The sequence below is a fragment of the Leishmania martiniquensis genome, chromosome 9, assembly GCF_017916325.1.
Source record: "Leishmania martiniquensis isolate LSCM1 chromosome 9, whole genome shotgun sequence".
NCBI classification, from domain to species: domain Eukaryota; phylum Euglenozoa; class Kinetoplastea; order Trypanosomatida; family Trypanosomatidae; genus Leishmania; species Leishmania martiniquensis.
The window spans coordinates 187,101-214,898 of record NC_090144.1 but is presented as its reverse complement, the minus strand read 5'-3'; the positions used below and the strand labels follow the sequence as shown (position 1 = coordinate 214,898).

At 62.6% G+C, this 27,798-nt stretch overlaps 6 protein-coding genes across 6 annotated transcripts; all 6 read right to left on the bottom strand.

Moving 5' to 3' along the window:
• Positions 1–394: 394 nt before the first annotated feature.
• On the bottom strand, positions 395–1,636 carry LSCM1_07572 (uncharacterized protein; the record flags this gene model as incomplete). The annotated part of the gene is made up of 1 exon (XM_067324938.1): positions 395–1,636. The coding sequence occupies one exon, from the start codon at positions 1,634–1,636 to the stop codon at positions 395–397; it is 1,242 nt and encodes a 413-aa protein (XP_067180783.1).
• Positions 1,637–2,503: 867 nt separating this feature from the next.
• Positions 2,504–7,426, bottom strand: LSCM1_07571 (uncharacterized protein; the record flags this gene model as incomplete). Its single annotated transcript, XM_067324937.1, has 1 exon — positions 2,504–7,426. The coding sequence occupies one exon, from the start codon at positions 7,424–7,426 to the stop codon at positions 2,504–2,506; it is 4,923 nt and encodes a 1,640-aa protein (XP_067180782.1).
• Positions 7,427–7,978: 552 nt separating this feature from the next.
• On the bottom strand, positions 7,979–9,211 carry LSCM1_07570 (uncharacterized protein; the record flags this gene model as incomplete). Its single annotated transcript, XM_067324936.1, has 1 exon — positions 7,979–9,211. One exon carries the CDS (start codon positions 9,209–9,211, stop codon positions 7,979–7,981), a length of 1,233 nt encoding a protein of 410 aa, XP_067180781.1.
• A 575-nt stretch (positions 9,212–9,786) lies between these two features.
• Positions 9,787–11,931, bottom strand: LSCM1_07569 (uncharacterized protein; the record flags this gene model as incomplete). The annotated part of the gene is made up of 1 exon (XM_067324935.1): positions 9,787–11,931. One exon carries the CDS (start codon positions 11,929–11,931, stop codon positions 9,787–9,789), a length of 2,145 nt encoding a protein of 714 aa, XP_067180780.1.
• Positions 11,932–14,646: 2,715 nt separating this feature from the next.
• LSCM1_07568 (uncharacterized protein) lies at positions 14,647–16,608 on the bottom strand (the record flags this gene model as incomplete). Its single annotated transcript, XM_067324934.1, has 1 exon — positions 14,647–16,608. One exon carries the CDS (start codon positions 16,606–16,608, stop codon positions 14,647–14,649), a length of 1,962 nt encoding a protein of 653 aa, XP_067180779.1.
• A 1,297-nt stretch (positions 16,609–17,905) lies between these two features.
• Positions 17,906–27,004, bottom strand: LSCM1_07567 (uncharacterized protein; the record flags this gene model as incomplete). Its single annotated transcript, XM_067324933.1, has 1 exon — positions 17,906–27,004. The coding sequence occupies one exon, from the start codon at positions 27,002–27,004 to the stop codon at positions 17,906–17,908; it is 9,099 nt and encodes a 3,032-aa protein (XP_067180778.1).
• Between the last annotated feature and the right edge of the window lie 794 nt (positions 27,005–27,798).

Sequence of the window (27,798 nt, the reverse complement as noted above, 5' to 3'; positions counted from 1 at the left end):
GGCGAGGTGAGTCGAGCGAGAGGCGGGCGGGCGAGGGAAGGGTTGGCGGCGCTCTTTGATGTGCAGACGGTCGCTTTCGCCCCGAGTGAGGAGAGGAGGAGGTGTGTGTGTGTGTGCGAGGCGGCGGAGGTGAGGAGAGCCTCTGCGAGTGGTGACCGTCGCAGGGAGTGGGATGCGCGCGGGGGCACGAGCAGAGAAAAAGAAGCGACCCCCTCGCCTTCTCCCTCCTCCGCCCCCGGACAGGCAGGCACACAGGTGACAGGAAAGAGCACCAAAGAAGAGGGGAGGAGAGGGCAACGCTCCACACGCAGCTCGCATACCTGAGGGACAGGTAAACAGACATACGCGCACGACCGAGCAGCCGTTCCACCGTTCCCCCCCTCCCCCCTCTCCCTCACTGAAAGAAGTCTTTGTGGTCCTCCGTCTCCACCACGGTCTCCGGTATTCCCGAGCCGCGTGCCGTCTCCATTACGTGGATTTCGTCCCAGTTGAGCAGGTCGATGTGGTCGCAGTTGTCAGTGGCCAGGTAGTTGGCCTTGCCATGGAAGGGCACCTCCACCTTTTCGATCAGCGGCTCAGTCTTGATGTACTCGGCAACGCTCGTGTCACTGGCCGACATCTCCGCAATCATCTCCGCCAGCGCGACGAGGCTGTAGTCCTCTATGTTCATGGCGACGGCGTTGGAAATGGTGCTCGTACGTTCCGCCTCGATGCCCTGACTCCTGCCAGAGGCTGTCGGGTCGCTCGTGGCTTCCAGTGCTGCGAACCGGCCAGGCGTCGATGGCTGCCTCACAGCATGACCGCGCGTGCCATCCCTGCGCTGCGGAAATGGTGACGAGGATGGGGAGGAGCATGGTGAACGCCCTTGTGGGAAGCGGCAGATGTCGCCCCCATAGATGTCCTCTACTCCATCGCGCATCTCCGGTGGCAGCGGAGCTCCAGCCTGCTCCGCTATCAGGAAGTCTGTGTGCCTCTGATGTCTGCCCACTTCATCCTGCAACTGCTGCGCATGCGCCACGGCGCGGTGCCGAATAGTCGTCTTCGTCGCCCTCGCCGCAGCGGCCACATAGCGCCGTGCATGTGGAGACGAGGAGCTGCCAAACGGGTTACTGTACTGATGTTTGGCCAGTTCCCGTTGCTGCCGCCGCGTCAAAGGCTCGTATGCGTCAAGGACGATCGTCTGCACAGGAGTGAAACGGTAATTCACCTCGGAGTCGATAAAGAGGATGCGGCTTGTGTCTTGTCCTGTGCCGCACACCTCGTTCGCCATGATGCGCAGGTACTCTGTGTAGTTGTTCGGCGCCAAGCCTCTCTTGCGGTTGCCACGTCCTGAGCCAGCGCCGATGATCTTCGAGTGGTCGTTCACGTAGCGGAACGGAACGGGAAAGTCTCGACGGTGGAATGTGTTCATCATCTCCAGGTCGTGCCCCGCGTTCGTCGGCACAAACAGCGCCACAGTGCACCGCAAGCGCCGCAGCGTCGTGGCCAAGTAAGCCGCGTAAGGACGAGGCTTAACGACATACGGATGGACAGGATCGACGAAGCCGATGGTGCCCTGCAGGCGTATGCCAACAGTCAGTCGGCTTGACAATTGTATGACCTGCCGGTTCCCTACCGAAGTGATGGCTGAGGACATCGGCTTACGTGCCAGCAACGGCGCGCTAAGGGGAGGCGATCACTTCCCCCCCCGCCCCGCGATGGTGAAGGCAGTTGGTTGACTCACGCTCTCTTCCGTCACTTTTGGCCCTCCAAGACACTGACCACTGCCGGTGTTGCGTGCGACGCTGAATGGATACCCATACGCAGACCCACTCGACCTCCCACCCCCACACACACATACTCACATGAAAAGTGCTGCAGCAACACCCTTTCGGCGTCGTTTGCTCCCTGAGGCCCGTTCCTAGCGAGAGGAGAAGAGGAAGGGAGGAGGTGAGCGGGACCCTATTGGAGGGCTGCATCAGTTGCCACGATGATGTTCTCTTCTCGTCGTTGCCGAAAGAAGAAGAGCAAGTCGACCTGCCCGCCCATCTCGGTGTGGGCGATGCTCGATGCGAGGGCATTGAGCGGGGGCTTTAGACCTTTACCAGGACCCCGCTCGCACTTCCGCTTGAGAGAAGAGCAGGGGGGAGGGAGCGTTTGCAGTGCATCTCTTTTTTTTTCTGTTTTTTTGGTGCGCGGTGCACCTTCACATCGACAGATATAACCCGAGAAAGAGAGAGGGAGCGGAGCAGCGAGAACAACTCATGAAGGGTAATATACATGCGTAGGCGCCGTTAAGCATACCTTATACATACACAGACATATATATATATATAGTTGGGCATGCGCGCGGTAGAGAAGAGGTAAAGGGGAGGTATGAGGTGGGTGCACTACAACCTTCGAGCAGCAGGGCTTCTTTAGAGGAACGGGAGGCCGATTTCATGACCTCTCTTTCTGTGCACGCCTGTGCCTGTGTGTCTGTGTGCACGCTTCCTTCCCCTCCCCCACTCGCGTTCTCCTAGATTTAGAAATGATCAGCTACTTCTGTTGCGGCGGTTTTGAACTGCCGCTTGTACTGTTGCTGGCGACGTTGCTGCGCACGAAGACGCTGCGCATAGAGTAGCGACGCTGAAGGCAGGTGCGTTGAGCCAGCGCTAGCGTTCTGCCCCACCGTCGAGTCTCGCCTCGAGGCCCGAGGAAGACAACCCGGTGATACAGGCATCATGTCCTCGACCACGTGCACACATAAGGGCGGCGACAACTCTGCTGTCGCGAACACTGAGGCTGATAGGGCCATGGAAGACGTGAGCGGCTTCGGACGCTTCGGCCGTGACGATGCATCGCGCTGCATGCTTGAAGGCACGCCTTCTACCCGGATCGAGTCGAAGGGGATGAACACGCCGTCGTTGCGTGGGTGGGGCAGAGGTGATAGAGGAAGAAGCGGCGCGCCCGATGTGGCTCGTGTGGCTGGCCGCGCAAGCGGGTGTGGTAGCACTGCAGCAGCCTTACAGTAAAAGGACTTGTTGCGCGTGCCGCAGTGACTTGTGCAGCTCCCCAGCCCAGCATCCTCATCTTTGCCACAACATCGCCGACTCACCCTACCGCTTCCTCCTGACATGCTTGCCTTGATGCTTGCTCCCATGACTCGCTTCTCCGCGCGGCGGCGCGCGTGGGACGGGCACCGAATCATGCTCAACGTCCGCGGCCCCCCCTGCGTCGCGTAGATGACTGCGGCTTCGGTCTTGGTAGGGGGCGTAGCACTGGTGCCGTCGACCAAGGGCTTCGCCTCCGTGAGCCCAGCGTTGCACCGCTGCATGGTGCCAAGGCCGCCTGTCATCACCGAGATGTGCCGCTGCGCCTCGCCTTCCAAAACATCTCTAGAACATGGCGTGGCTCGCGCCACCGGGCCTGCGGACACCGCCGCAGCGCTTTGGCTGCCCTTCGCCAAGGGGACCAGCCGGGCGGGCTCTGGACGTAGCTTTATTGAGGATAGGGCATTATTGCGCCGCTCTCGCTCGAGGCCGATGTGCAGAAGGTAGCAATCGCGCAGCGACACCTGTGCGTCGAAGACGTCGAGCGGCACATCGTCGAGGTACTCCAGGAGAAGCTCGTCCATGCCCTCTTCCGTCTGCGGCCGCACGTCGGCGTTCTCGTCCTCCCCTGGCGCGGCGTACACGCCAGTGCGGTGCAGTTCCCACGTGCTGCAGATGCTCTCAATGCCTGAAATCACAGTCGCGGCGCGCGATTGGACACGGCCGAGGCGCGCGTGGTAATAGTCTGACTGCTCGAGCAGCGCCTCGTGCTCCTGTGCCTGTAGGCGGCGCTGACGTAAGTCCCACTCGCACTGCGCGGCCGCCTCAACGTCGGCACGACGCGCCGCGTCCGCGGAGCTGAGGTGCGCCCGATACGCTGTCAGCGACGCTGACATATTCTTTGCAGGTTTCCCCCGCATCGTCGTCCCCTCTGCAGCCTGCATACGGCTCTTCTGCTGCCTCTCTACCACACTGCGTGCCACGACGTATTGATGGTCGCGCGGGGCCGCACGCACTTCCGGAGCATCACGGAGGGCTTGGTGGAGCAAGCAGTGCCGATCGTAAACGGCCGCGTCAAATGGGGGCGGGGGGTACGAGAGCAGTGTATCTAGCTGGTCTGCGGTGAAGTGTGTCAGCGGTGCCAGTAGGGAGAGACTGGGGGGCTGCAGTGCGTGGTCGCCCCTTCCTGTGAACGACGATGATGGCACGCTTTCTGCCGCGCTCATCGCCGCCGCCTTCCCATACACCCTCTTCTGCGCATCAAGGCAGACCCGGACGAGCGTCCAGAACTCGACGAGGTGCGTCTCTGCCACGGTGGCGATGTCGCGGTAGAAAATGAGGGGGAAGGCGAAGAATTTCTCGTGAAACGTCTGCGGGCCAACGTGCTCTGTGGTGCCGCGATACACCCACTCCTCCTCTGCGATGGCGATGTGGACTGCCGCTGGAAGGCGGGTGGGAAAGAACAGCTCGAGCAGCTGCAGCACAAACAGGACGAAGGAGCGCTTGTTCAGGAGACCCTCGCGGTCGTGCGGGAGCTCGTCGAAGATGTCGCGCAGGGCCTGACGCACCAGGCTGGACTGCCGCAGCTGCCGCCACGCCTGATGGGCCGGTGCAGCCAGATCGGCGCATGGGCCCGGGTACAAACCTTCCCAACAGCGGCAGCCGCTCATGGTGGACGCCACGGGAACGCGACGGGCGTGGGGCTTACGCAGTGACGGCGCGCGCTCTTGCAGCTTCAGAACCGGGTGCGGGATAACTGGCACCCAGGCTAGCGGTCCCTCCGTTGATGGCGTGTACTCCGGCGCGCTTCCGCCGGCGCGGCCAATGACGTGGGTGCCAGGACCACCGCTGCGCACCCGCTCCTCCTCGTACAGCGCCCGGCAATACAGCTTGAAGTGAATGAGCAGGCGGCTCTGCCGGTAACACCCAAGGAAGCGACGCGTTGCTCTGGCGGCATCGCCCGCCTGCCCAGGCTGGCCTTGGCACGCTTCTCTCGGAGGTGAGGCGCCATCGGTGCTGTGCTTTTTTGTGGCGGCGACGGTCCGGCGACGGCTCTCCACGACCTCGGCGTAGATGTTGATGTTCAGCGCACCATCGTACACGGGGCGCGCTGCTCGTGAGGGGTTGCTGGGACGTCTGTGCCGCCGGTGGCTTCGACGGGCGCTGGTAGGAGGCACCGCCAGAGACATCGTCTTCCCGCTCGCTTTCTCGCCCTTGGTCGCAGCATCGCTGTTGCGCGCCACCGACCCTGTTGCCGACGAGTGCTCTACCGAGGAGGATGAGGATGATGCCGAATCGGTGTCTGCCAAGGAGCCGTTGGAGTCGGAGAGGGCCAGATCATTGTAGCATACACGATGGCGGCCAATGCTGTGCAACCAGCGTAGTTTATGCGTGCGGTGATTGACACAGCGTGCAAGGCGGCGCATCTGCGCCTGATGGCCACGGTGCTGAGAGACGTCCACCGAGACGTCGGTGATGACGGGGCCTCCACCTTCCTCGATACCGCGACGGCTGCGGGCGTGCAGATGACGCCCCTGTGCGCTGCCGTTTGTTTCGATCGTGCCAAGTAGGCCCTCATCGCGTTCTTCGTCCGAGTCGGGCCACATAGCAACACGCGGATCAGGGGAGACGCGAATGAATCCACAGGGCGGAAGAGGCGCGCACCACACATATTGAAGCCCATAAAGATTCTCCGTGCCATCGACGCACGCCATGGCGGCTTCCTGGCGGCGAATGCTGTCGCGGTGTTGCTCGCCGTCGGTGGCGGTAGCAGCTGAGGAAGCCACCGCTCCCGTCGCGCTGCACGGACCTTCGTGGCGCGTAGGTGCTTCTGCTACGTCTTTGATGATCGCCGTCTTCTTTGCCACGGCAAGAGGGTCGCGTACGGCGGAGGCGTGCAGCAGCGCTTCCGCACGTGCCACATGCGCCAGCGCCGACTCGACGGCCCACATACCGGCCGGAAGCCGTGAGCGCTGCCACAGCGGCGTCGCGGGCATCTGCGGCTTGCGCGGTGGCAGCTGCCATCGAGTCGGAGCAGTTGACGTCGGGAGCATGTCATCGTACTGTCTCTGTCGCGCGGCGGTGCTGTGCTGCGGGGGTGGGAAGGTGTACACGTCCTGTGAAACGCACTGCCGCTTGGTGTTTCTGGCGCCAGCGCCGCGGGGAGGACGATGCTCCTCGTCCATCACCGCATCTGTGATGGCGGTCTGCATGGGCACGTCGGTTCGACCAGCTGCGACATCGCGTGCAAGGCTCTCTTTGAGCTCGTACGGGGTGCTGCGGGAAAAGCGGCGTAGGGAGGAGAGGTGCTGCTTGACTGCGTATTCCTGCTGCTGCTGCTCTCGCACGTGCTGAACGGGCGGCATGGCACCGAGCGCGACACGCTGCACGCTCTCCACAGCAGAGGCATCAATGATCGAGCGGGGTTGCTTTGTGGAAAAGTGCGACGCGATTTCGTCGCTCCCTACGCGGAAGACAACGTGCTGCGACATGGGAACAATTTCGTCCACCTCCTCCATCATCGGCGCCGGCGCGTGCCCCTGCTGCGAGGCGTGCCCTTTCACGCGCATGTGGTACGGCGCGAAGGGCGAGAAGTGGGCTGCCATCCTGCAGGCCGCGCCATGGACTTCTTGCAGACCCGCCGCTTTGATTGTAGACGGCCGAAGCTCGGCCTTTTCTAGCACATCCTCCATCCAGCACCGCTCCCGCCACACCCTCCGCACCTCCATTCCTTCCTCAGAGGACAGCAGCCCCGGCGTCTCGCGCACAATCCGCAACTCTTCATGATAGCCCTCCGTGCTAAGCTGCATAAGCCGTTGGCGGTACGCAGCGTCGACGAGGATGCGCTTCCACCACGGCAGCACATGCACGCCGGCTGTGGGCCGCGGTCGATCGCAGTGCTCACAGCCTCCCCAGGGAAGGCGCGGAGGCGGCAAGTTGCCGCTGCTGCTGATGTCCTCGCAGAAAAGAGGTGTGGTGTCTCCCTCCTGCGCGTCTCTCGGGGACGACGATAGCGGTGAGACTGCGGAGGATGTTCGGAACGACACTTCTTCAGCAGCCGCTTTTACGTCATTGCTGGCCGTCTCGGGCGGCGCCACAGGCTTCGAGGATGCTGCTCGTCGCCGAGGGGAAGCGAGGGTGACGTCACAGTGCACCCCACGGTCGAAGGGCGCCGTTGCCACGCGGTTAGCAGTGGTCCGCAGGTTCGCCTCTGCAGCTGAAAGGGCGAAACTGCTAAGCGGAGGCGGAGGAGAGGAGCGCCTCAGCCTTTGCCGGCGGTGCCACGTCGAGGTGGCGGCCGCATGGTCTGCTGCGCCGGTGGAGGAGTCTGTAGCGAGGTTTGCCCGTGCGCTCTTCGCACACTCGGCGGTGGACAAACCCAAAGGCGGCTGTGGTGGCGACACATCATCGGCCATTTCCCAAGGGATAAGCGCGAGTAATAGTCAGCGTTTCCTATGTGGCGTGTGTGTGTGTGTGTGTGACGGATGGCCCTCTGAATACCGACCTGAGAAGGATGAGGCCCACGCGAGAAAGGAGAGGGCGAGCGGTGGCGAGTGAAGGGAGGGGAGAGAGGAGCACGCACACACACACACACCACACACATAGTTCAAATAAGGTATCATCGGATGTGTAGCAGCTCAAGATGTCTGTCTGCATCTGTGTGTGTGTGTGCGCGTGCGTGTGCGCCATTGCCGTTGCCGGTTGCTTAGGCGCGACTCTTGCACAGTATCTTCAGCTCTGACTCGCCCCGTAGAGAGAGAGGTGGTGGTAGTGGGGAGAGGGTGAAGCAGCAGCGTGTGCGAGTCTCCGCGCGCCGCCATTGCTTTGCCGTGCTGTTCCCGCTGCCGCAAAGTGCGACAGTGGCCAGCTAGTCGGTCCTTGAATAGAGATCGAGCACTGCGTGTGTTCACAACGCACGCGATTGTGCGCAGCCTCAGGCAGGCTATCCATCGCTACACCCCAGAGCTTCACACGGATGGCCTCGCTTTCGTTCGGTCCAGCATCGCCCTGTACGCTTCTACGAAGCCCTTCTTCTCCTGTACCCCAACAGACAGCGGCTGGCGGCGCACCCCAGCACTGCTGCCGCTCACAACGAGCGCCTGCCCTCGTTGGCACATGGCATTGCGTAGTTCCAGCAGCGCCGGCTTAGAAAGCGTCCAGTAGCGCATTGATGTGGTGGGTCTGCTGTCCAACGTCGACGGCGTGGCGTGCGTGAGACGCACGCTGCGGTAAGTCACCTCAGCGGTAGGGAAGAGAGGGCTTGTCCAGGCCGGCGCTGTGCTGCCGCACAGAAGCACCCCAGTGCGGAAGAGCGCGGCAAAGAAGCCTTCCGTGTCGTTGCCAAGCACGTTCTGCAGGGCGGGCGAGTCGTACCGGATCGTGGCAAAGTTCACCACGCACCCTCCTGACGCGTTGGAGGACGCTGCAGACATGCACGTCACTGCTGGCATCAACAGAAGTCCACGCCCATTGCTGCACGTGCCTTCGCCAAACCACCACACCGGCACACCAGCGTGTGCTGCTGCTTCCTGTACGCGATGAAGCAGCAGCTCCCTTGCCTCTGTCTTTTTCCGGAGGGACTGTTGCTCAGCGCTGCTCGACTGCTGCGCTGCGAGGAAGGCGAGGGAGCCGGTGCGACGGGTGTAGGCCCACACCCGCCAGCGCTGCGTGGGGCCAGGCCAGAAGACGCGCAGACCGGGCGCTGCCGATGCCTCTGACCGCGGCACATCACCCTCTCCTTCCACTGCATTCGCGTCTGGAAAACAAATAGTGTGATACGGCTGCGCGAGCATCACCTCGAGCACCAATGCGTCCCACACAGATTGGAGGTTGCACACAACAAGGTCACCCGCACGGACGGCACGGGAGGAACTGCTTGCCTCTCCCTGCTGCTGCGTAGAGCTTGCCATTATCTGTGGATTCTCTGGAAGGATGTGCCCGATGAAGAAGAGAAGACACCGCAGCCACGCTCGCTGTAGCGGTGCAAGCAGGAGACGACCTAGCAGGCCAAGATAGACGGCATGGCACATCCACAGCAGCGTGTCTGTTACGAAGAGGAGAGTGACGAATACGCAGCTGGCGAGCAGGCGCACCGGAAAGACGCAGGCAGACCCGATGCGACCCGCAGCGGTGGGGGCGATCACGAAGGTGAAGGGGTGAATGCCCGTCGCGGCATCACCAAAGTGGCGGAACTTCTCCATGGCCCGCCCACGCCCCCTTTCCTTGTACGCTGCCAAGGGGAGGCCAACAGAAACAGGACGTCGGCAGATTCGGTGAGGGGGCGGTGGGTAAGAAACGTTTGTGGTCGTCGCGATAGGGGGGTCTGTAAGCGAGAAAAAGAGGTGAAGAGGGAGAGAGAGGGAGGGGAGAGACGATGACGATGGGCATAGTGCCGGTGCTGATATATGCGAGAAGGTAGTGGCGTCCGCCGAGAAGGTGCGCGGAGGGGGACAACACAGGGACACACCTTTGTGGTAGTCGGAGCGTATGGAACGCTGGCCATCACTGCTCACAGTCTTCACCCCTCCCTCTTCCGTCTGCGCCCCCATCATGACTATAAAGGGACACACGTCACACATACACACACACACTGTGGGTTTCAGGACGGCGAGCCTCCATCAGGAATCGACGGAAGAGGAAGACGAGGAAGCAGAAGCGATTTTGAACGCAACTCAAAACGTAGCACACGCGCACAAGCAGGGTCGTCCACGCGTGTGTGACCATTTCATAAAGGTGTAACACCATGACTCGGTCAGAGGCGGAGCGGCTGCTTCCCTTACATGTCCGAGTCCGTTGTGGAAGGCTCCAGCAGGTTCACCGGCAGCAGTGCGTTGAAGTAGTGGAAGTCCAGCATCACCTCGTTGCTCTCCGGGTGAACGTGCACCAGGCGGTCGGAGAACTTGTAGTGTGCGACAATGTCTTCGGTGGTGTAGGTGCGTTTCGCTGTAATGGCGGAGCCGCTCTCCATGTCGGTCGCGTCAAAGACGGCCACAATTTGAAAGCGTCGTTGAGGCGTGGTGACGCGACACATCGACCTGGACGGCACCTCAGCGGAAGAGCTGCCGCTGCAAAGCGAGGCCGCTACGTGTGGCAGCTCAAGGAAGCGGCGGAGCGGACTGCGCTCGTCGATGATGTGCAGAATCTCGGCCGGGTACCACAGAGAGAGCTGGCCGCTTTCGCCGCGATCGAGGTACGTCTCCCCGGCGCAGGTCCAGCGCATCTCCTGAACGCAGAGGTGCATCCGCTCCATTGTGATGCCGCCGGCCTCCTTGGGAACGTGACTACGCGAGGGAACCGCGATGGCGGAGTCGGCAATGCCAACGCATAGAATCGATCGCTTACCAGCGGCAGTGGCATCCGGCGCACTCCGCGCCTCCACGGGTGGAGGGCCAGCATCCAGGCGGATCTTCTCTTGGCTGCCGACCGAACAGTTCGCCGAAAGAGTCTTCTCCACAACCGAGCCACGTTGATGCGGTGACGACGCCTTGCCGGTGGACGTGCTCAGCGTGGAGGTGCCAGAGCCGGATGAAGCATCGGACAACGATCGACTGGAACCGCTCGAGGAGCTTCGGTGGCTCTCGCCCTCAGCGTACGCGGCGCCTTGGCTCTGCTGGAGACCGAGAGAGCCGCCGCTGCACCGCCCGAGGTGTCCCCCCGGGCTGCTCGCCTCGTTCGCTCCGCCACCACTGTTGCTCTGGTGCAGTTGCTGCTTCTGCTTCCTTCGCCCCTGGCTACGCCGCAGCGCATGGGCCAACGCGTCCGCATCCTCTCTGCTGCCACTCGTAGGAGAACCGTGTGAAACTGGTGGGGCCGGCGCGCGGTATCGGTGGTTGCACCCCTTCGCGCGTCGCTTCCGCGCCCTCGCATCTCCACGGCCCTGGCCAACTTCAGTTGTCGGCAGCGCCATCCGTTCCTGTTGCCGCCTGCCGCAGCCACCGTCGAGTTCCGCTTCTGGCAGAAGCTGAGGGATGCTGCCCCAGGTCGATCTGGTGAGCGCCTTGCCGGCATACGAGTACTGGAGCACCTGATGCTGCTTCTGGCGCATGTGGTACTCTTTGAGGGGCTCTGCTGTCACGCAGAAGAGTCGCAGCGTGCCTCGAGCCAGGGGGATGTGGTTGTCCACGTTGGCGATGCGGAATACCAGCCGCCACTGGTCTGCCCGGCCTGGAACGCTGGCGAGGGTGCAGAAGTCGCTGAAGACGACGCGGTGACCGAGCTTGCCAGTGCACTCTGCCTTACTGACGACAAGGGCTGCGACGAGGCCGACAAACACGATGTTGACGTAGGAGCACACCATTACGATAGCAGTGCGGCCGCGGTAGCACATGTGCGTGGCGTCCGTCATCGTTGCCCCGTCCTCACCCATGTACCCGCCATTCGCTGCCAGGCTCACGACTGTGAAGTAAATGGCGGACACGACGTTCATTACCGCCCCACACGCCGTCCCCCACGCGTAGTAGACGGCGGCAATGAGCAGCACAATGATGACGTAGATCATGACAGAGTAGGTGATGAGCGCCATCCACGGCTGCGACCGAAAAAAATAGAAAAGTGAGAGGCTGCGAAAGCGGAAGGTGTGGACACCCCTTTGCTGCGTGGTGAGGTTGCCATCGTAGTCGAACACCGGCACCTGCCCCGTGAGACGGGTATAGTAGCGGTGCTTCGCCGTACGAAAGAGCCGTGACATGAGCGACGGCTGGGTACGCTCGCTCGGCGAGCACTTCTGCGTATGCCCGGTCCCACGCGACAGAAGAGGCGACGATGCCAGCACCGGGTCGGCGCCGCTGCCGCCGGCGGAACCGTAGTCCGGCGGTGCATGCGCGATTGGCACGCCGAGGAGGGCATTCTTCACCTCACGGGGTAGTTCGTGCGGGTCCCTCACCCCCCGCTGCTGAGGCGCCAACGAGAGACCGCGCAGCATCGTAGCACCGAATGTGGTGGCTGCCAATGGAGGGAGGCAGGGAGGAGAGGAGAGAAGGGGGATGGGGAGAGGAGGGGAGTGAGTGAGTGATGCGTGCCGCCGGTGACCCGTCCCCTCCGCTTGCGTCCCCCTCTTCCTGACGAACCACTCCAGCGTCGACCTCACCGACGCAGACCCCCCAACGTCGAGAACCGGCGCGCCCCCTCTCCACTGGAGGGAGGGGGAGAGGGAGAGAGCGCGCGCGACAGAGACGGAAAACTCAGGGGAAAGCAGACGCGGACGCGGCGCGGTGATGAGGGCACACGAAAGCGGAACGAAAGGGTGCAGGTGAGTCGACACGGCGCGAATGACACCAACAGAGATGCGAAGCGATAGCGGGGGCTATGAAGAGGGTTCCGTAGAAGAGCCTCAGTGAGAGAGAGGGGGGAGAGTGCGTCGTGGCGCTGATGAAAGCTGACAAGAGTGCAGTCGTACTCTCTCGGTGCTCCTTTGAAACCGTTGCACACACACACACACACACCAACTCCAACTCCAACCCCTCTTCCTCTCTCCCCCTCCCCGAAAGCGAAGGCGATAGCGAATATCCGGATGTGTGTGCTTCGATGGAGATACCAACGTGCCCCCCGCCGCCCTCTGCTGTTCGTTGCCACGGTGAGGGACAGAGGTGGACGAGGGAGGACTGGGGGTGGTGGTTGATGGAAGGAGAGTCCGTGAATGGCGCAACGCGAACAGCACAGGTGAGACGGTCCTTCTCCCCTCTCCAAAATGTCACAGAGGAGGCCAAAAAAAAAAGAACCCGACAGCAGCGGCGTGACTGCGTTTGTGTGTGAGTGTGATGTCCTCTGGTCTCCGAGGATAGAAGCCCCTACCCCCCGGGGGCTCTACATCATGCGAAGACAGCCTCCACGCCCTTTTTCTTGTTGGCTCGGTGCGCTCTCTCTCGTTCTCTGTTACCCGAACCCCTTCCCCTATCATGACGAGGAGAAGGGCAGAAGGGAAAAGAGGTGTGCGTGTGTGTGTTAGGGTGGGTCCTGAGCCACCACCTCCACCCACCCACCGAGTGGGGGACGCACACTGCGTAGCAGCCAGCAGAATGGGAGCGGCGCGTGGGTCAACGGGTGGGGTGGGGGCGTCGCGCGGCGTTTGCGTTGTGTATTCTACGGCAGGGAAGTAGGGCGCATGAAACGGAAAGTGAAATCGTACTCACTGCCCCCCTCCCCTCACTCGCACGCGAAAGGGATGGAGGAACGGGACAAGGGGCGACTGACTTTCAAGAAATGGAAGCTGCACCAATACACGGAGGCACGGCGGCTGTGTGGCCGTGTGACTGTAGCGTTAGCGGGGCTGCGAAAGCCGCATGCGTGTGCGCTGAGGCAAAGAAAAAAAAGGGGCTGAGCTTGGTTGGCTGAGGAGAGAAGTCCGTTGGCAGCAGCACCGCCCACTTGGCAAATTCGGACGTGTAATAGGCGTTGGCGGCTCCAAGTTGTTCGCTTAGCCACACCCGCGGCAGGGCAAGGGCGGGCGTGGGAGGCGCTACCGTGCCACCTAGAAATGTGTATCCAAAGCCTCTTACCCCCCTCTCCCCCTCTCTCGGTGTTCCTCTTGATGCTCCGCTTCTTCCCTCTGTCATCTCTTCGTCCAAAACACATGCACAAGAGGGAGCGGCGCTTTCAAGCATCGCGCGCAGCATCGGGCGAATGCCGCGATGAGGGGGAGGGGAGGGAGGAGGGGACGAACAGAAAAAAAAATGGAGCGCAGCAGACTGCATGCTTATAAGCCGCCCATTCGCTTATAAGTACGGTTGTGGAGAGAGAAGAGAAGAGAGAAGACTCTGACGGACGTGGTGGTGGTGGTGTCGGGGGGGAGGGGGCGAAGATGGTACGAGCCTCTGAGTACAGCGTGCGTACGCCCAAACACTCTTCTCTACACCCATCCACACACACACACACACATCTCCAAAGTGTGTGTGTGTGTGCTCCCTCACCGGACAGAGAAGGAAAAACATGAGACGACGACAACGAAAAAAAAAATGGCCGTCGGCGGTACGCGTCTGTCTGTCCATCGCTCTCATGGCTTATGTATGTGTGTGTGCGTCTGTCTCTCTGTCTCTGTCTCTCATCGTGCGGCACACGGAGGAAGGAGGGACATGAGGGGGAGGGTCATGCGGTGGACATGACTGCGAGAAAGAGAAGTCGGCAACGTTGGAGATGAAATGGGGAGGTGGCGGAGATGGAGGGGATTTGTGCTGCACCGCTCTGGAGATGAAGCGCATGAAAAGGGGGAGGGGTGAAGCGAGCGATAAACGAAGGAAAAAAATTCGCCCGAGAGCCCAAGGAGGAAAGATAAACTCAGCGAGGCACATCCTGCGCACGCACGTTTGTGGACTGTCACCACGGCAAGAGACACTGCAATCGCCCCGCTCTCCTCGCCCAACTTGCCCTCATCCCCCATTCCTCCCCTTCCGCTCCCTTTGGCACGTATACGTGCGACTGAAGGCAGGGGCGCAGTCGTAGGAAAAGCCGCTTAGTGCGCGCGCACGCCGCTGCGTGCGCGGGGGTGGGGTGGGATGGGGTGGGGTGACGACAGGAGAGAGCTGAAGGCGGAAGAGGAAGGAGAGCGCGCGTATGTATGCGTATATGTGTGCGTACGTGTGGTGGTGCAGGGGAGAGGCGGCAGCATCATACCGCTCACGACGTTGCGCACAGACAGACAGACTCAGCGCCGATAGCCATCTTCTGCCGCCGCTACGTAGTCTTCCTCTTCGTACGTGTCCGCTGTCTTCACTATGAGGCGGATCTTTCCTTCCGCCACAAGCACCACACCAGCGCCATTCTGGTGGCCCACGTAGGCGCTCGTGCTGAAGATGGTGAACACGCGGGCACTCTTGCTCAGCTTCAGCCCGTCGGACTTCTCTTGATGCGCGCGAAAGATGTACTCAAAACGGAAGTGGTCGAGGAAGTCGTCCACGGCCTTGGAGCCGAACAGGATGACGCCGGTGCCACGTGGGTTCGAGCCGAACCCGAACTGATCGAGCTCGCTCTCGTTTTCGGCCGGATCGGCCCAGCACGTGTCCATCCCTATCTGGCGGTACATGCGGTGCTGCGGCGTTTCGTTCTCCGGCACCTGAAAGAACGACTCCATCATGGGGAAGTCGACGCTGCTCAGCATATCGAGCCGGTCGTCGACGCCGCCGCTGTAGCGGGGGATGCCGCCATGCGTGCAATAGATCTTCCCGTCTATGTTCGCCGTCAGCGGCAGATGGGCAAAGGCCACACTCGCGCGGTGCCACAGTTCCTCACCGAGGGCGGCGCCAAAGGTGCTGTGACATTGTGCACGGAAGCTCGTGTTGCCGTAGCCAGAGATGTCGCCGCTAACGAGGGTGTCCTCGTGGTTGCCGCGCAACAGCAGCACCTTGTGCGGGGCGAGTACCTTCATCGAGAAGAGGTAGGCCACCACTTCGACGCTGAACTCGCCGCGGTCAACGTAGTCGCCGAGAAATACGAATCGGTGCGGGGTGTAGCGCAGGTCCTGGAAGCTGATGAGATTGTCCATGAAGTAGAAAAGGTCGCGGAAGTTGCCGTGCAAGTCACCAAAGACGTAGCACGGCGACGCGACGGACATGTGGCGCGGCTCATCTAGCAGTATATGTTTCACCTCCTCGCAGAGGTTGATGAGAGTGCGGCCAAACCCCTCCACGTCGTCCGGCAAGTGCTCGCAGCCGTTGCGCACCGCGAACGTCTTGACGATGTAATGATATACGGCGTTGCCATACGAGGACATGGGCGACAGCATATTCGCGCCGCGCGCGTACTGCTGATTGAAAAGCCGCAGCGTCTGATGGGTGATGATGGCATCCGCGTCGAGGGAAAGATCGCGCGCAAAGAGAAGGTCGCGGCGGAGGTTCAGGTGCGCCACGCCAGCGCGCTGCGCGAGGCTGGAGGCGGCAGCGGCGGCGGCACCAGCTGAACCGGCGCGAGGGTCCTTCGGGCTAGGCTCGTCGTCCATGTCGTCACCACTGCTACTTGCGTTGCCGCCGCTTCCACGCACGAGCACACTACCGCGCCCAAGCGCACAGCTCTGGCGACTTACGCTAACGCCCTCGCCAATTTCTTCGTCCAGGTTCATGCTAGGAGACGCGTCCACCTCAGCGCCAGCGGTGGCGCCGACGCTGCCGAGGGAAAAGCGTTGCGTCCGCAACGAGTTCGCATCCCGTAAGTACTTGGAAGAGACCACAGGCGTGTCTGCCTCGCGCAGATCTTCGCGGCCGTACGTCTTGTCCAGCACCGAGGAGAGCGGCACCGAAAGTGCGGCGCCGTTTTCAATGACGATGACAGACATGGATATTTCAAAGCTCGGCGGTGGTGGCGGACCACTCGCGCGGCCACTCAGCCGATCTGCTGCCGCTGACACGGGGACTTCGGAAGCACCGGAAATGGCGCAGTGACGCCGCAGAGCGGCAGGGCTTGCAGTGATGGATGCGGAGGGGTCGCTATGCACCGTGCCGGCGCCGCCACTGCCAGTCTTGCAGCTGGGAAGGGCCTGCGTCGGCGAGGACACGCTGCCACGTTTACTCGCCATGATGCGAAGTTGCCGGCTCAGTGCGTTGTTCTCCGACTGGAGGTCCAGCACGCGGCTGATGAGCTCCTCGCGAGAGAGCTCCATCACGTCGTTGGGCATGATGGGGGACCTACCCCACCCGCGCACGCACCCAGTCGTACACGCCCTCCCCTCTCTGGTGCGTTTCTTACCCCTTTTCTATATTCCTTCGACTTGTATGCGCCTCTGTGAAAGCGCTGCGAATGCTCTCTACGGCTTGCTCTATCGGCGCCCGAGATGACGGTGTGCGTGTGTGTAAGGGTGTGTGCGTGTGTGTTGGCTCATGCGACGTGCGTGAGGTCACGCAAAACTAAGCCGCCGCGAGCGAGCGAGATAACCCAACGTGAAAGGCGGAGGCACAGGACGATGCAAAGCTCTTGATGAAGGAAGGGAGAGAAGAATGAGGAGGCAGATGCAGGCGCAGGTGCCGTGGAGGCACTCAGCGACGCAGGCCTCACTGAAGGCAAGAGCACACACGGGTGTGACCTGCGGCGTTCCACCTTCGGCTGCTTCGCTTTCGCTTGCTCACTTGCACGAGTGCACGCCCGTCTGCTGGACGTCGCCCGCGTTTGGCACGTCCGCCCTTCTCACCTCCTCACTCAACGGGGTGGGTGGGTGCGAAGAACGCACATGCGGCAGGAGGGAGGCGGGTGCCTGCGCACGTTGCTGCGACGAGTCCGCGCGTGCGTGTGCCACTGCGCACTTCAGCTCTCTTTGCACCTCATCGCCGCAGAGAGGCAAAACCGATCGTAAAGTCCCTCGAAGGGGTCATCAGTCGAGGCGGCCCTTTCCGTGTTGGCACCGTGACGATTGTGAATGGAAAGCGTGCGCAGAAAAGGTAAAGGCAGCACAGGTCGCGGAGGCGCTCACCTCCTCTTCCTCCCTCCGTCCCCACGCTCACCCCTTCGCTCCGCTCCACGCGCCCTACTTCTGTGCCATAGAGCATACAACGCAAGCACTGCGCGACGCCCCCACCCCTCCATCCCTATCCCCACGCACCGACGTCTCCAGGCTCGGTAGCATAGGCCCCATCGCCCGGTGTGAGGCGGTCGCAGTCACGCGTGACAGCAGCGCGCCGACGCAGCTCATCTGAGCTGCGGCCACTGCCTCAAACCTCACTCCGTGGGTGGATGAGGGTGGTAGCTCGGGCCCCCCCTCCCCACAGACGCACCCAGAGGGCGGGGCATGGAGCCCCTTGCGATGCCACGCGTGCTGAGGCATTCTTCATCATTACGATACCCAAGCCCTGTAATTTCTCTACGAAGGGCAGGAGAGAGGGGTGGGGGAGGGAAGACGAGAGAGGCGCACTCTTCTCCCCTCTCCACCTCACTATGCACCCTTGTCGCTCAACTGGCGAACCACTCACATGAATATGCCCTTAAGTCGATCCACCGTCGTCGAGCCGGGAGGGGTGACCGTCCTCTTGAGTACACGGGCCATACGATGCGGCCTGGCTGGGAAGCTGCTTCGATTCAGTCAAGACCAGCGCCAGTAGATTCGCTAGTATCTCCCGCACCTCCTGCTCTTGCGCAATCATGGCGGCGGAGCGGTTCGGCTCACGGCTACTGCACGCGATGAGCCGCAGCAGCTCCGGTATCATGGTGCGCAAAGACTGCACTGCGGCACCGCCACCGACGCGTGGTGCTGCACGTGCGTCGTTCTGTGCGATGCGCTGCATGTCGCGAAGCGTGTCGATGAGTAGCGACCCCGCGCTGGCGTCGTCGGGGTTGTCCGCAAACTGCGCGATGATGGCCTTGTTTCGAGATTCCATGGATGCTCGTACCACATGTTGTAGCTGACTGCGCGAATTCTCTGTCAGTGCTGCTGCTGCTGCGGCGTGACCGGCACTGTGGGGCTCTGCGTCCACATGGTGGCGGGCGTTGGCACTCTCTGTATTGGGAGAGAGGATATGACTGCCGTCACTGCAACTGCGAGTGTGGTAGTGCTGGGTCGCGGTGAATGACTGGGACGGCAAGCGAGCTGTCGGCGTGGCAGCGACGGTGCCCGCCCAGCGCTGCAGTAATGACAAGCTCCGCCGCGCAACCGAAGACAGCGCCATGCCCTCCGCAGTGGAAGCAACCGACAACGCCGTGATGGCTGTCGTTGCGCACACCACGTCCTCGTACTGCTCCATCACAAAGTGGACCACCTCACCGAGGGTATCGACCAGCAGATCGAGCGAGTGCAACGCCGCTGTCACGTGCGGCGGCATGATCGATGGCGTTGGCGACGTGGTTGCCCCATCTGTCGCTGCTGCGCTGCTTCGCGGCGCTGCATCCAGGCGCCGCACCACCGCGGAAGTGGTGAAGAGCAGCAGCTCGAAGGTGCGACAGAGGGCGGCGACTCCATCGCGGCGGCACTGTACAGCTGCCGCGGCAGGGGCCGATGTAGTGCTGACTAGGGGACTGGAAAGCGATGTTGGCGATGGCGGCGTCGCGGCACGCGCCAGAATGGGCCCCCACAGTGTGAACAGCATCAAGTCCACACATTCTTGCAGGAAGAGCGCGGGAAGCAAGAAGGGCACGCTGCCCGATCGTGACGACGCTCGTAGAGCTGCTGCAGGGGCGAGGTGTAGCAGCAAAAGTGTGCCGGTGACTTGCAGGGTGCTGGGGGCCATGAACGCTAGTCGCACCAAATTCTCGTCGGCCGCCTTTGCTGATGTCTCAGTCACCGCAGCGCTTGCACCGACAGCATCTGTGCCTATGTGATGCAGCATTAAGCCGCGCATGGCTTCCATGACGGCGCTCAGGTACCCCGGGTGCGACCCAGGGGGCATGACCGATTTCAGCGGCACCAGCGTAGTTGTTGCTACCGTCGTCACTGTTGCATTGATGGTGGCCGTGTCCGTCGTTGCCGTGGGGCCTGACTCATGCGGCTGCTGCCAAGCAAAGCTCTGCAGCTGCGCCACTGATGGAAAGGCGGGCAAGAGCACCTCGCCCCATATCATGCGTGCCTCGTGGCTCGACAGCGTTGGCCAAACTGCGGTCACGCCCTCCAGCAGCGTGGACTGCGCCTTGCTCGGGAAGTAGTACGAGTTCACAACAGCTGAGCAGCGAGTGACTGCCTGCAAGAGAAAGAGGAGGCGTGTGAAGTAATGGGCGGGGGATGAGGAGCCACCGCACCGCATTTCTGCGCCAGGCGTCGCCCCTGGAGCTGCAGTAACGGCTACACCGCCGCCACTGCCCCAGCTGCTCAAGTAAGCGCTGAAGCCTGCCGTGCCTTGCTTGCGCTCTAAGGTGCTTGGTGACGTGACTGTGGAGGAGCCGTCTGCGGCATCTGGAGCTGCCGCCGCCACGAGTCGTTGGAGGCGGAAGCTATCGCAGATCGCGGCTACCGCGGCTGCCATAACTGCAATGGTGCACTGCTTCGCCTCCGTGTGGGCGTAGGGCGCCGGAGATGTGCCCTCTCTCTGATCTGCAGGCGCTTCATCAGCGCCGACATCGCCACCGCGGCGCAGGAGCAGGCGCTCCAGGGCGCTCCAGGCGAGGTGTACCCCATGCGCATGCAGCCCTTTCCTTGGCATCTCGACGAGGAGTCCGTGGAGAGCGTGCACGGCGGCCACGGCGGCTTGCTCGCCAGAGGTGCCCCGCAGCACCACACACACGTCGCCGCAGAGTCGCAGGAAGCGCTCCAGCGCCTGTGTGGCGTCGTCCTTGTCTTCCCCGGTGGCAGACAGCCGCAGATGCTGTGGTTGCGCCGACGAGGATGCCGACAGCGCGGCGGTCGCGGTTTGCATGTGTGCAAAGTGTGTCACGAACAAGCGACTACCTGCATCGAACAAGGTTATGCGCACTTCCTCTGCTTGCGGGGGGCGATCCACGAAGCTGCTAAGCAGCCGCTGCACTGTCGCGTCCTGCGAGCTCGCCTCCGCCGCCGCGACGGCCACTGCTGCTGCGCCACCTCCCCCCGGCGTAGATAATGATGACGATGGCGGAGGCGTCGCGCACAGCCTTGTCGCCACTTCGACAACTTCCATGAGCGGCGTCAACACATCCTGCAGTACACACCGCCAGCATACCGCGGAGAAGCGCCAGCCATATGTCTGCACGAGTGCGAAGAACGTCTGCAGCGATGATTGACGCACCTCCTGTCGGTCATCGAGGCAGCCGTTACGTAGCTGCCAAAGGAGAGCGCACCAGAGGCGGTCCTGCTGCTGCTGAGCAACCGAAGAGCTGCTGGAATTACGCGGAGATCTTGGTATCCCTACAGCCGCCACCCCCGGTGAGCTGGGGGTGGCGGCGTGCGCGATACCGCCGCTGCCTCCCTTGCGGTTATCTTCGACCTCGCTGCGCTCAAGCTCCTCGAAGGCTTCGCCGCCAAAGGTGGCGAGATAGTCCGCAATAGACCACAGCAGCTGCACGGCGCTCAGGTTTGTGTGCAACTTGCGCTCACCGGCAGCACCTCCATCGACGCGGTGTATTGTAAAGGTACCGACGCACATGATGAGACGGTGCAGGCCGTCCGCCTTCAGGCGCGGAATGTGGTTGTGCTGAATGCTTTCCAGCGCGCGAAACGCGGTGTTTAGGGACTCTACGGCTTCAGTGCCGAAGGCGGTGGTGGGGGCTCTAGCGCCTGGCGCATCCCGAAGGAGGCTGATGCTGCTTTCGCTGCGGCCGCCGACGCTGTCCTTGTCGGCGCTGCTTTGCGTGATAGCGCCGCCTTGATCAGCGACACCGACACGGGCGCCGGCTGGGACGCTGCCATGCCCCTTGACCACCATGGCGGTCCGCTGCAGCAGCGACAGGATAGCTTCCCACGCAGTGCCGTCTATGTCTTCGCCATAGCATTGCACAATCCTCACGACGTCCATCAGCACGGCGGCGGCGGCGTTGGCCAGCAGCTTCGGGACTGCGCCGGCGACGACAGAGGACGCCATGGACGCTTGCAATGCTTCCGGGCAAGCGGGCCTCTCCTCCCTTTGCGACGGCTCCCGCGCCTCGCCGGTGCCCACGAGAGCGGGGGACAGGCGATCCTCCAGCTCCCGCTTTCCCGCCACGTCGGCCGCTGCAGTCGCTACCGATGGTCTGCCCTCCCCAACGCCTTCGCTTGACCACCCAACCCATTGCCGTTGCCACTGGTGGTAGACGCTGTCGAGGAGGGCAAAAGGGCTCGCCAGCAGCACCTCTAGCGGGTCGAGGTCGACCGGCGCGGTGGCCGGCGAAGCACTGGCGACGCTGCTGTTGCTGTCGAGGAGGGAGGTGTGGAGGACGATGGCATGCATGGATCGGCGCACAGCAGCGAGCAGTCCCGAGATGCTCTGAGTAGCATCCGCCTGCACAAACGGCAAGAGAGGCGGCTGACACCCGCTGCCGACGCCAGCGAGGGGGTCTTTGGCGCCACTCGCGACCAGTGAGGAGCCAAAGGCGGCATTGGCGGCGAAGAGCGCGTTCGAGACTTGCGTGAGCGGCACCGCGGCGAAGGGGCCAGAGGTGAGCACGAGGGCAGCGCTTTGCAAAACCTGGTAGGACGAAGGCGGCGCTGCAGTGCTGGCAGGGCCACCTGGCGGGCTGCCGCCTACCCCATCGGCGCTCGACACCGCCGCAACCCGACGCCGCGATGACGATCGACACAGCTGCACGGCAACAGTAGCGACGTGGCCGACAATGGTGGAGAGCACCAGCTCAATGGTGCGGGTCTCTTCATGCGAGAGATTCCCACTCACCGGTGCGTTGTCTGGGTCCGCTGCGGCTGCTTCAACGGAGCTCGACGCCGTAGCCGCCAGCAGTGCCCGCTTGTTCGCCGCCATCGCTGTCAGTAGTTTCGTGCCCCACTCCACTACACTTCGCTGGTCCGTTATGTAGCGGAACACAAGCGTCTCCAGCTCCCACAAACGAAGCGCCCGCGCAAGAGCACCAGTGCGCTGCAGCTGCATCGCTTGCATGCTGGGCCGATTGGCCCCGCCGCTGCCGCCTACTCCACCTTCCGCTGCCGCGCCGGCCATCGCGTCGGTGTAGCGTAGCTCTATGAAGGGCAGCATGGCTAACACCGAAACACTCAGGCACTCTGACGTGAGCACCCATTGGTTCCCGTAGCCCTGCGGGTCTTGGCAAGGTAGTCGACCGGCCGCAGCGGCGTACGGCACCGCTTCCCCCAAGGCCACAGCCCCATTCACCATCTCCGCGAAGAAGATGTCGAACTGAGCGTAAGGCAGCTGGCACGCGTTGTGGACACAGAGGGAGCGTAACGCGTCACGCAGATGCAGGGCGTCACTCAGTAGCTGCTCTTGCTGCTCCTGCTCTTCGGCGGACTCCTCGATCCACGAAAGAAGCCGCTTCAGCATGTGCAGGAGAGGCTCTGTCGCAGCAAGGCCGCGCGCAAGCAAGGCCCACCCGGTCTTCAGCTGTGCCCCAAGCGTATTGGCGATGACGTGAAGCGTCTTCATTGCGAGGATCTTGTGCTGCAGGCGGCACACACCAAGGATGACGGCGTGCTGCACGGCTGGAGAGCGCCACCCGCGCGACGTGAGCGCTGACGGCGCCTTCGAAGTCGCCGTCGCAGGCTGCTGCTGCTTGCTACGCGATGCTGATGCTAGAAGAGTTGGCGTGTCGATGCGCGGAGGGGGTCCAGCTAACGACAACCGCGCGCCGGCGCCGCCTCGTTCGCCTGCAGAGGTAGCGTTCATCTGAGCCTGGGAGGGGGATGTAGCCCAGCTTCCACTTCCGCCGGCGCGCCCCCGGGTCTCTTTGCTGCCGCGGGCCGAGGAGGAGGAGGAGGTCGCGCGACCACGCCGCAGCCACCCGACACCCCAGCTGGACATGCTGAGGGCAGAGGGTGGACTCTTCTTCGCACTACTCGTGCTGCTCGGCGACACGGAGTCGCGATAGTGACCGGGGCTGAGAGCTGCCGCAGCAACGGATCCCGGCACAACTGGCTCAGTTGTCATGCACTCGTCGTTCAGTTTAAGAAGCGCTTCCAGCAGCATCGCTGTTTTGTGGGAGGTGACGTCCAACATGCTCAAGAGAGTCGGCGGGGCCAGGGCGACCAGGTACCCGGCAACCGGGTCTGGTGTCTGCAACACGTCCACGAGCGCGGCCAAGTAGGAGTCGCGCTGCTCAGGCAGCTGCAAGACGCAGCTGACCTGTACCCAGTAGCCGGTCGCTTTCAGCACGACCGGCAGCACGTCCTCCTCGTAGCGGAGGTGGCGCAGACACAACTGCTCGCAGCGGAGAAGGCGGGGGTGCAGTGCCAGGAAGCACGCCCGACAGCGGCCTAGCACCTGCTCCTTGTCTGCTGCCGCCACCGACGGCATCAGCTGCGTGTCGACCAGCTGCGAAAAGAGTTGGCCGAAGGCGGTGAGGCAGTTGAGCACTTCGGTGAAACATTGGTATGCTGTGGATGCGTTTGTCGTGCACAAGCACAGCGGTGCGGCCGCTGCTGCCGCTGGACCGACTGCCAGCCCAGTGCCCAGCGGTGAGTGCTTCGGCGACAGCTCGCGTAGGATGCCATCACCACCGTCTCCGGCAGACAGGAGGTGTGGAGGCGTGGAGGAGAGCAGGAGCGGCCCTGTAAGCGACACATTCTGCGCCTCCTCGCCATCGCCGTCTCCGCGCCTGTCATCGGTGTTCCTGTCGCCCGCGCTTACCTGCATGGCGGTGGTGACGGCATGGGGCTGCATGTGGGCCACTACCAGTGCCACCAGAGACACGACGAGGCGAACCAGCGACGGCACCGAAGCGTCATCCACACCAGTGCCATCCTCTTTACCGATCACCGCGGTGTCTGAAATGCCAGGAACGGCTGGCGTGCTGATGCGATTGCTCTCATTGCCACAGCTACGAACAGAAGCGATTTCGCTGCCAGTGAAATAAGAGCTGCACAAGCGCGGGTGCGCGACAGCAGGCAGCTGCTGATACGCAGGGCTGCTCTGAGGCAACTGCAGCCACTGTCGCGAGATTCCCACAGCGCTGCTGCCGCCACTGTCAGTTGTGCCACTGTCGTAGCCGCTCTCGCTCGTATCCTGGCCAGCCCACCACTCCTCCTTGCAGTGCATGCCGCTGTTGCGATGTGCCCCGGCACCGCTCGACATGCCTGCTCCAACTACGTCACCGCCGCTGTCATCTCGCCGGACACTGCGCATAGAGCGCAACTGCAACAGCTCCCACAACAGCGATGTACTTGTGAGCGTCTTCCGCCAGAGAGACAGCACCACCGTCGCCGCTTGTGACAGTCGCTCGGCATTGCCGCCGACCTGCGGCGGTGAGGACGAGGCTGCGCAAGGCTTGCGGCGCCTGCAGAGCAGCAGCAGTAGCCGCTCATGCGCCTCAAGAAGCACCTGCGCCGAGTTTGCCATGCTGTGAAGGTGGGCGCTGACGGAGGCGAGGGCGAGTTGCTGAGTGCAGGTGAACATCTCCAGCGAGCACGGTGATGAGCTGAGGGATCCATCGACGTGCTGTTGTTGTTGCTGCTGCTGCTGAAGCACCTCTACAAACAAAGCCGGCGGCGGCTGCATGGGCACCGCGATACCCAGCTCATGTAGGCCCCACAGTGCAACCGAGAAGAGGCAGTCGTTGAGGCACTGCGCGTACAGAGGGCTGTGCATGGCGGCCGCGGTGGCTGATGTGACGGTAGCGCCTCCGCTCACACCTCCACCTCCTCCAGCACCGGCGGTCTCCTCTGTTGAGAGCATCAGCGCCTTGGCATACTCTTTGAAGAACAGCGTCACGGTGCGAACGAGAAAGAGTCGCAGCCGGTCCGGCGCTGCCTCCATCGTGGCGCATGGTGGCACAGTGGACGGCAAGGAAGACAACGATGGGCGATCTGCCGCACCAGCGAGGTCACCAGCGCCTGGTATGACTACAGCTACGGCGGTGGATGCATCCGTGCCCAACACATTCCGGGTGAGCTGAGATGAGCTCGCCAGAGATTTCAGCACCGGGGTCGATGTCATCGGCGGTGCACGCGACGATTGGTGCTGCTGCTGGTCTTGGCCCGATTGCAAACCACCATCTGTTACGGTAGCCGAAACGCTGGCGGTGATGCCTGCCATAGACGAGGGTGTACTGCCCCTGTGCTGCGCCGCCGCACCCTTCTTATTACTGTAATTGCTACCGCTGGTCGCGGTCGGGCCTCTTCCACCACCTGCCGAGTTACCACCAGCAGAGGTGGCGCTGCAGTAAGGGCTCAGGTACAGCCACCGCGTGCGCACCCCGATGATAAGGCGGCAAACATCCTTGATGAAGGCGACGCCCTGCAGCTGGGCAGTGAACGTGGATGCCGTCGGCAACGCCGCTGGGATGCTGTGATGCAGGGGGCCGTCGCCGCTCGCGTGCCCACTAGCCGATGTGACGCCGTCGTCGTCTCCGGCCCCGCTATCGTGCAGCGCGGTCAGTACGGTGTGGATGTGGTGCGTCAGCGTCGCCTCGCATGTTGCCTCGAGCACGGAGTGAGGCGCCACACAGCTGCAGAAGAGAAAGAGTACGCCGTACAGCTCTGCGAGCGCACCGTTGCCAAGGGGACATCTCGATGCAGCCGACGCGGTCATCTGAATAAGACGGACGAGGACCGGATCGTCGTGCACAAGCTGTACTGTCCCAGCAGCGGAAATGATCGCCGTGGCTGCGGTGGATGGCGCAATACCGCTGCTGAAGTTGGTATCGGCTACTCCGCTGGGGAGTACCTTGTCCCATGAGGCGATGCCATGCGACTGCGTTGCAAGGGGGAGCGTCATCGACGTGCTTGCCGTCCGTGCCGGGATCGGCCAGGCGGCTCTCGATGGCGGCTGCGAACTAGACAGGTGGTGCTGAGCAGGCGGTGATGGCGAGGGCTGGAAGGCAAGCTCGCGCACTAGGCTAGCCACACGCTGGCCGACCTGCTGTGTGACCGGCAACAGAGCCAGAGCGATAAGCTTACCGATGTCGCCGATGGACTGAAGCAGCAGTGCTCGGGATGCCGCGTGATGACGGTAATGAAGCGGTTGGGGCGGAGACGCTGCGGCGCCCACATGTGCGCCGGCTGCCGGCGGATTTGCTGCCTCGACAGTGGTAACCAGTACAGGTGGCAATTCGCTGCCGCTACTCATTGCATACAACCCGGCGCCGCTGCTACTGTTCGAGATGATCCCTCCGGTGGCAGGGCCTGGCGTAGTAAGGGGCTGTGATAGGCTGCTGCTGCACCTACGCGCCGTGCTCCCCATCCTACCAGCGCTGCGTTCTGCCAGCAGCGTGCACGCAATGCACAGGGTCTCGAAGAGGCTAGTCGGGTCGTACTGGCGCTGGCGGGTATCCTGGACCGCGTCACGCAGGAGGACAAGGCTGCGGTGCTTCGTCGATTCCACCAAAAGACTCTCCAGGCTTGTATGAAAGGCGGCGTGCGCGAGGTGATGGGCATCCGCCACGGCGGTCGACGCTGCCGTAGCTGCGCGCTCTGCTGAGGCCATTGGACGGCTTGAGTGCGTGGCGGTTGGACTATCTGTTGGCACCGACTCGTTCGCTTCCTCTGGGACAGAGAAGCGGCCTAGTGGCCACCAAGAGGACGCCATGATGCGGGGCTGGCGGTGGGGGGAGGGGTGAAGGCGGGGTGAGTGGGGGAGAGGGGTGACGTGTGTGCGTGTGAGGGGTGGGTGGGCTGGAGGAGAGCGTGATACAGCAACGACACACACACACACACACAAATAGAAAGAGGAGCGGCGGGGATAGACCGCCTCCTCGTGCGCTTTGCGTTTCCTTTTCTTCAGCGTCCTGACAGTTGGTGGGGCTGCTGGTGCTGTTGCTATACGCGACGCTGAGCCCGAGGGAGAGGTGGGGCGCCATCGTGACGGATGTGGAGGAGGGTGAGGAGAGAGAGAGTGCGTGTGTGAGGGCAGCGAAGTGAGAGATGTGCGATCACACAGCTGGGGGTGGCGGCGCGCCACGTTAGTGCTGAGCGACATGTGCGCTGCTCTTCGGACGACAGTTGGTAGGAGAGTCGGCGATGCGCCCGCCGCCCCACGCTCACCCTTCGAGATACTTTTCCGCCCTACTGCGCGGGCGAGCTCCTCTGGGGCGTCGGCTTCATGACGATGGACTGGAAAGGCCGTACGCATGTGCGTGTGTATGTGTGTGGGTGAGCGCTCACTGACTGCCGCTGTATTGCAGAGCACTCGACCGGTGGTGGGTTTCCTGTGGGCGCACATTTTGTCTGTGTTCTCGCCGCCTGACCCGTGCGCGACGATGTGGGGAGGGGGGAGGAGGGAGAGAAATGCCATGGCGAGCACAGCACCCACGGCGCACGGGCATGCACATCGAGGAGCAACGCATACATACAGCACTGGCGTGGCCAGGCTACGAGCCCCCC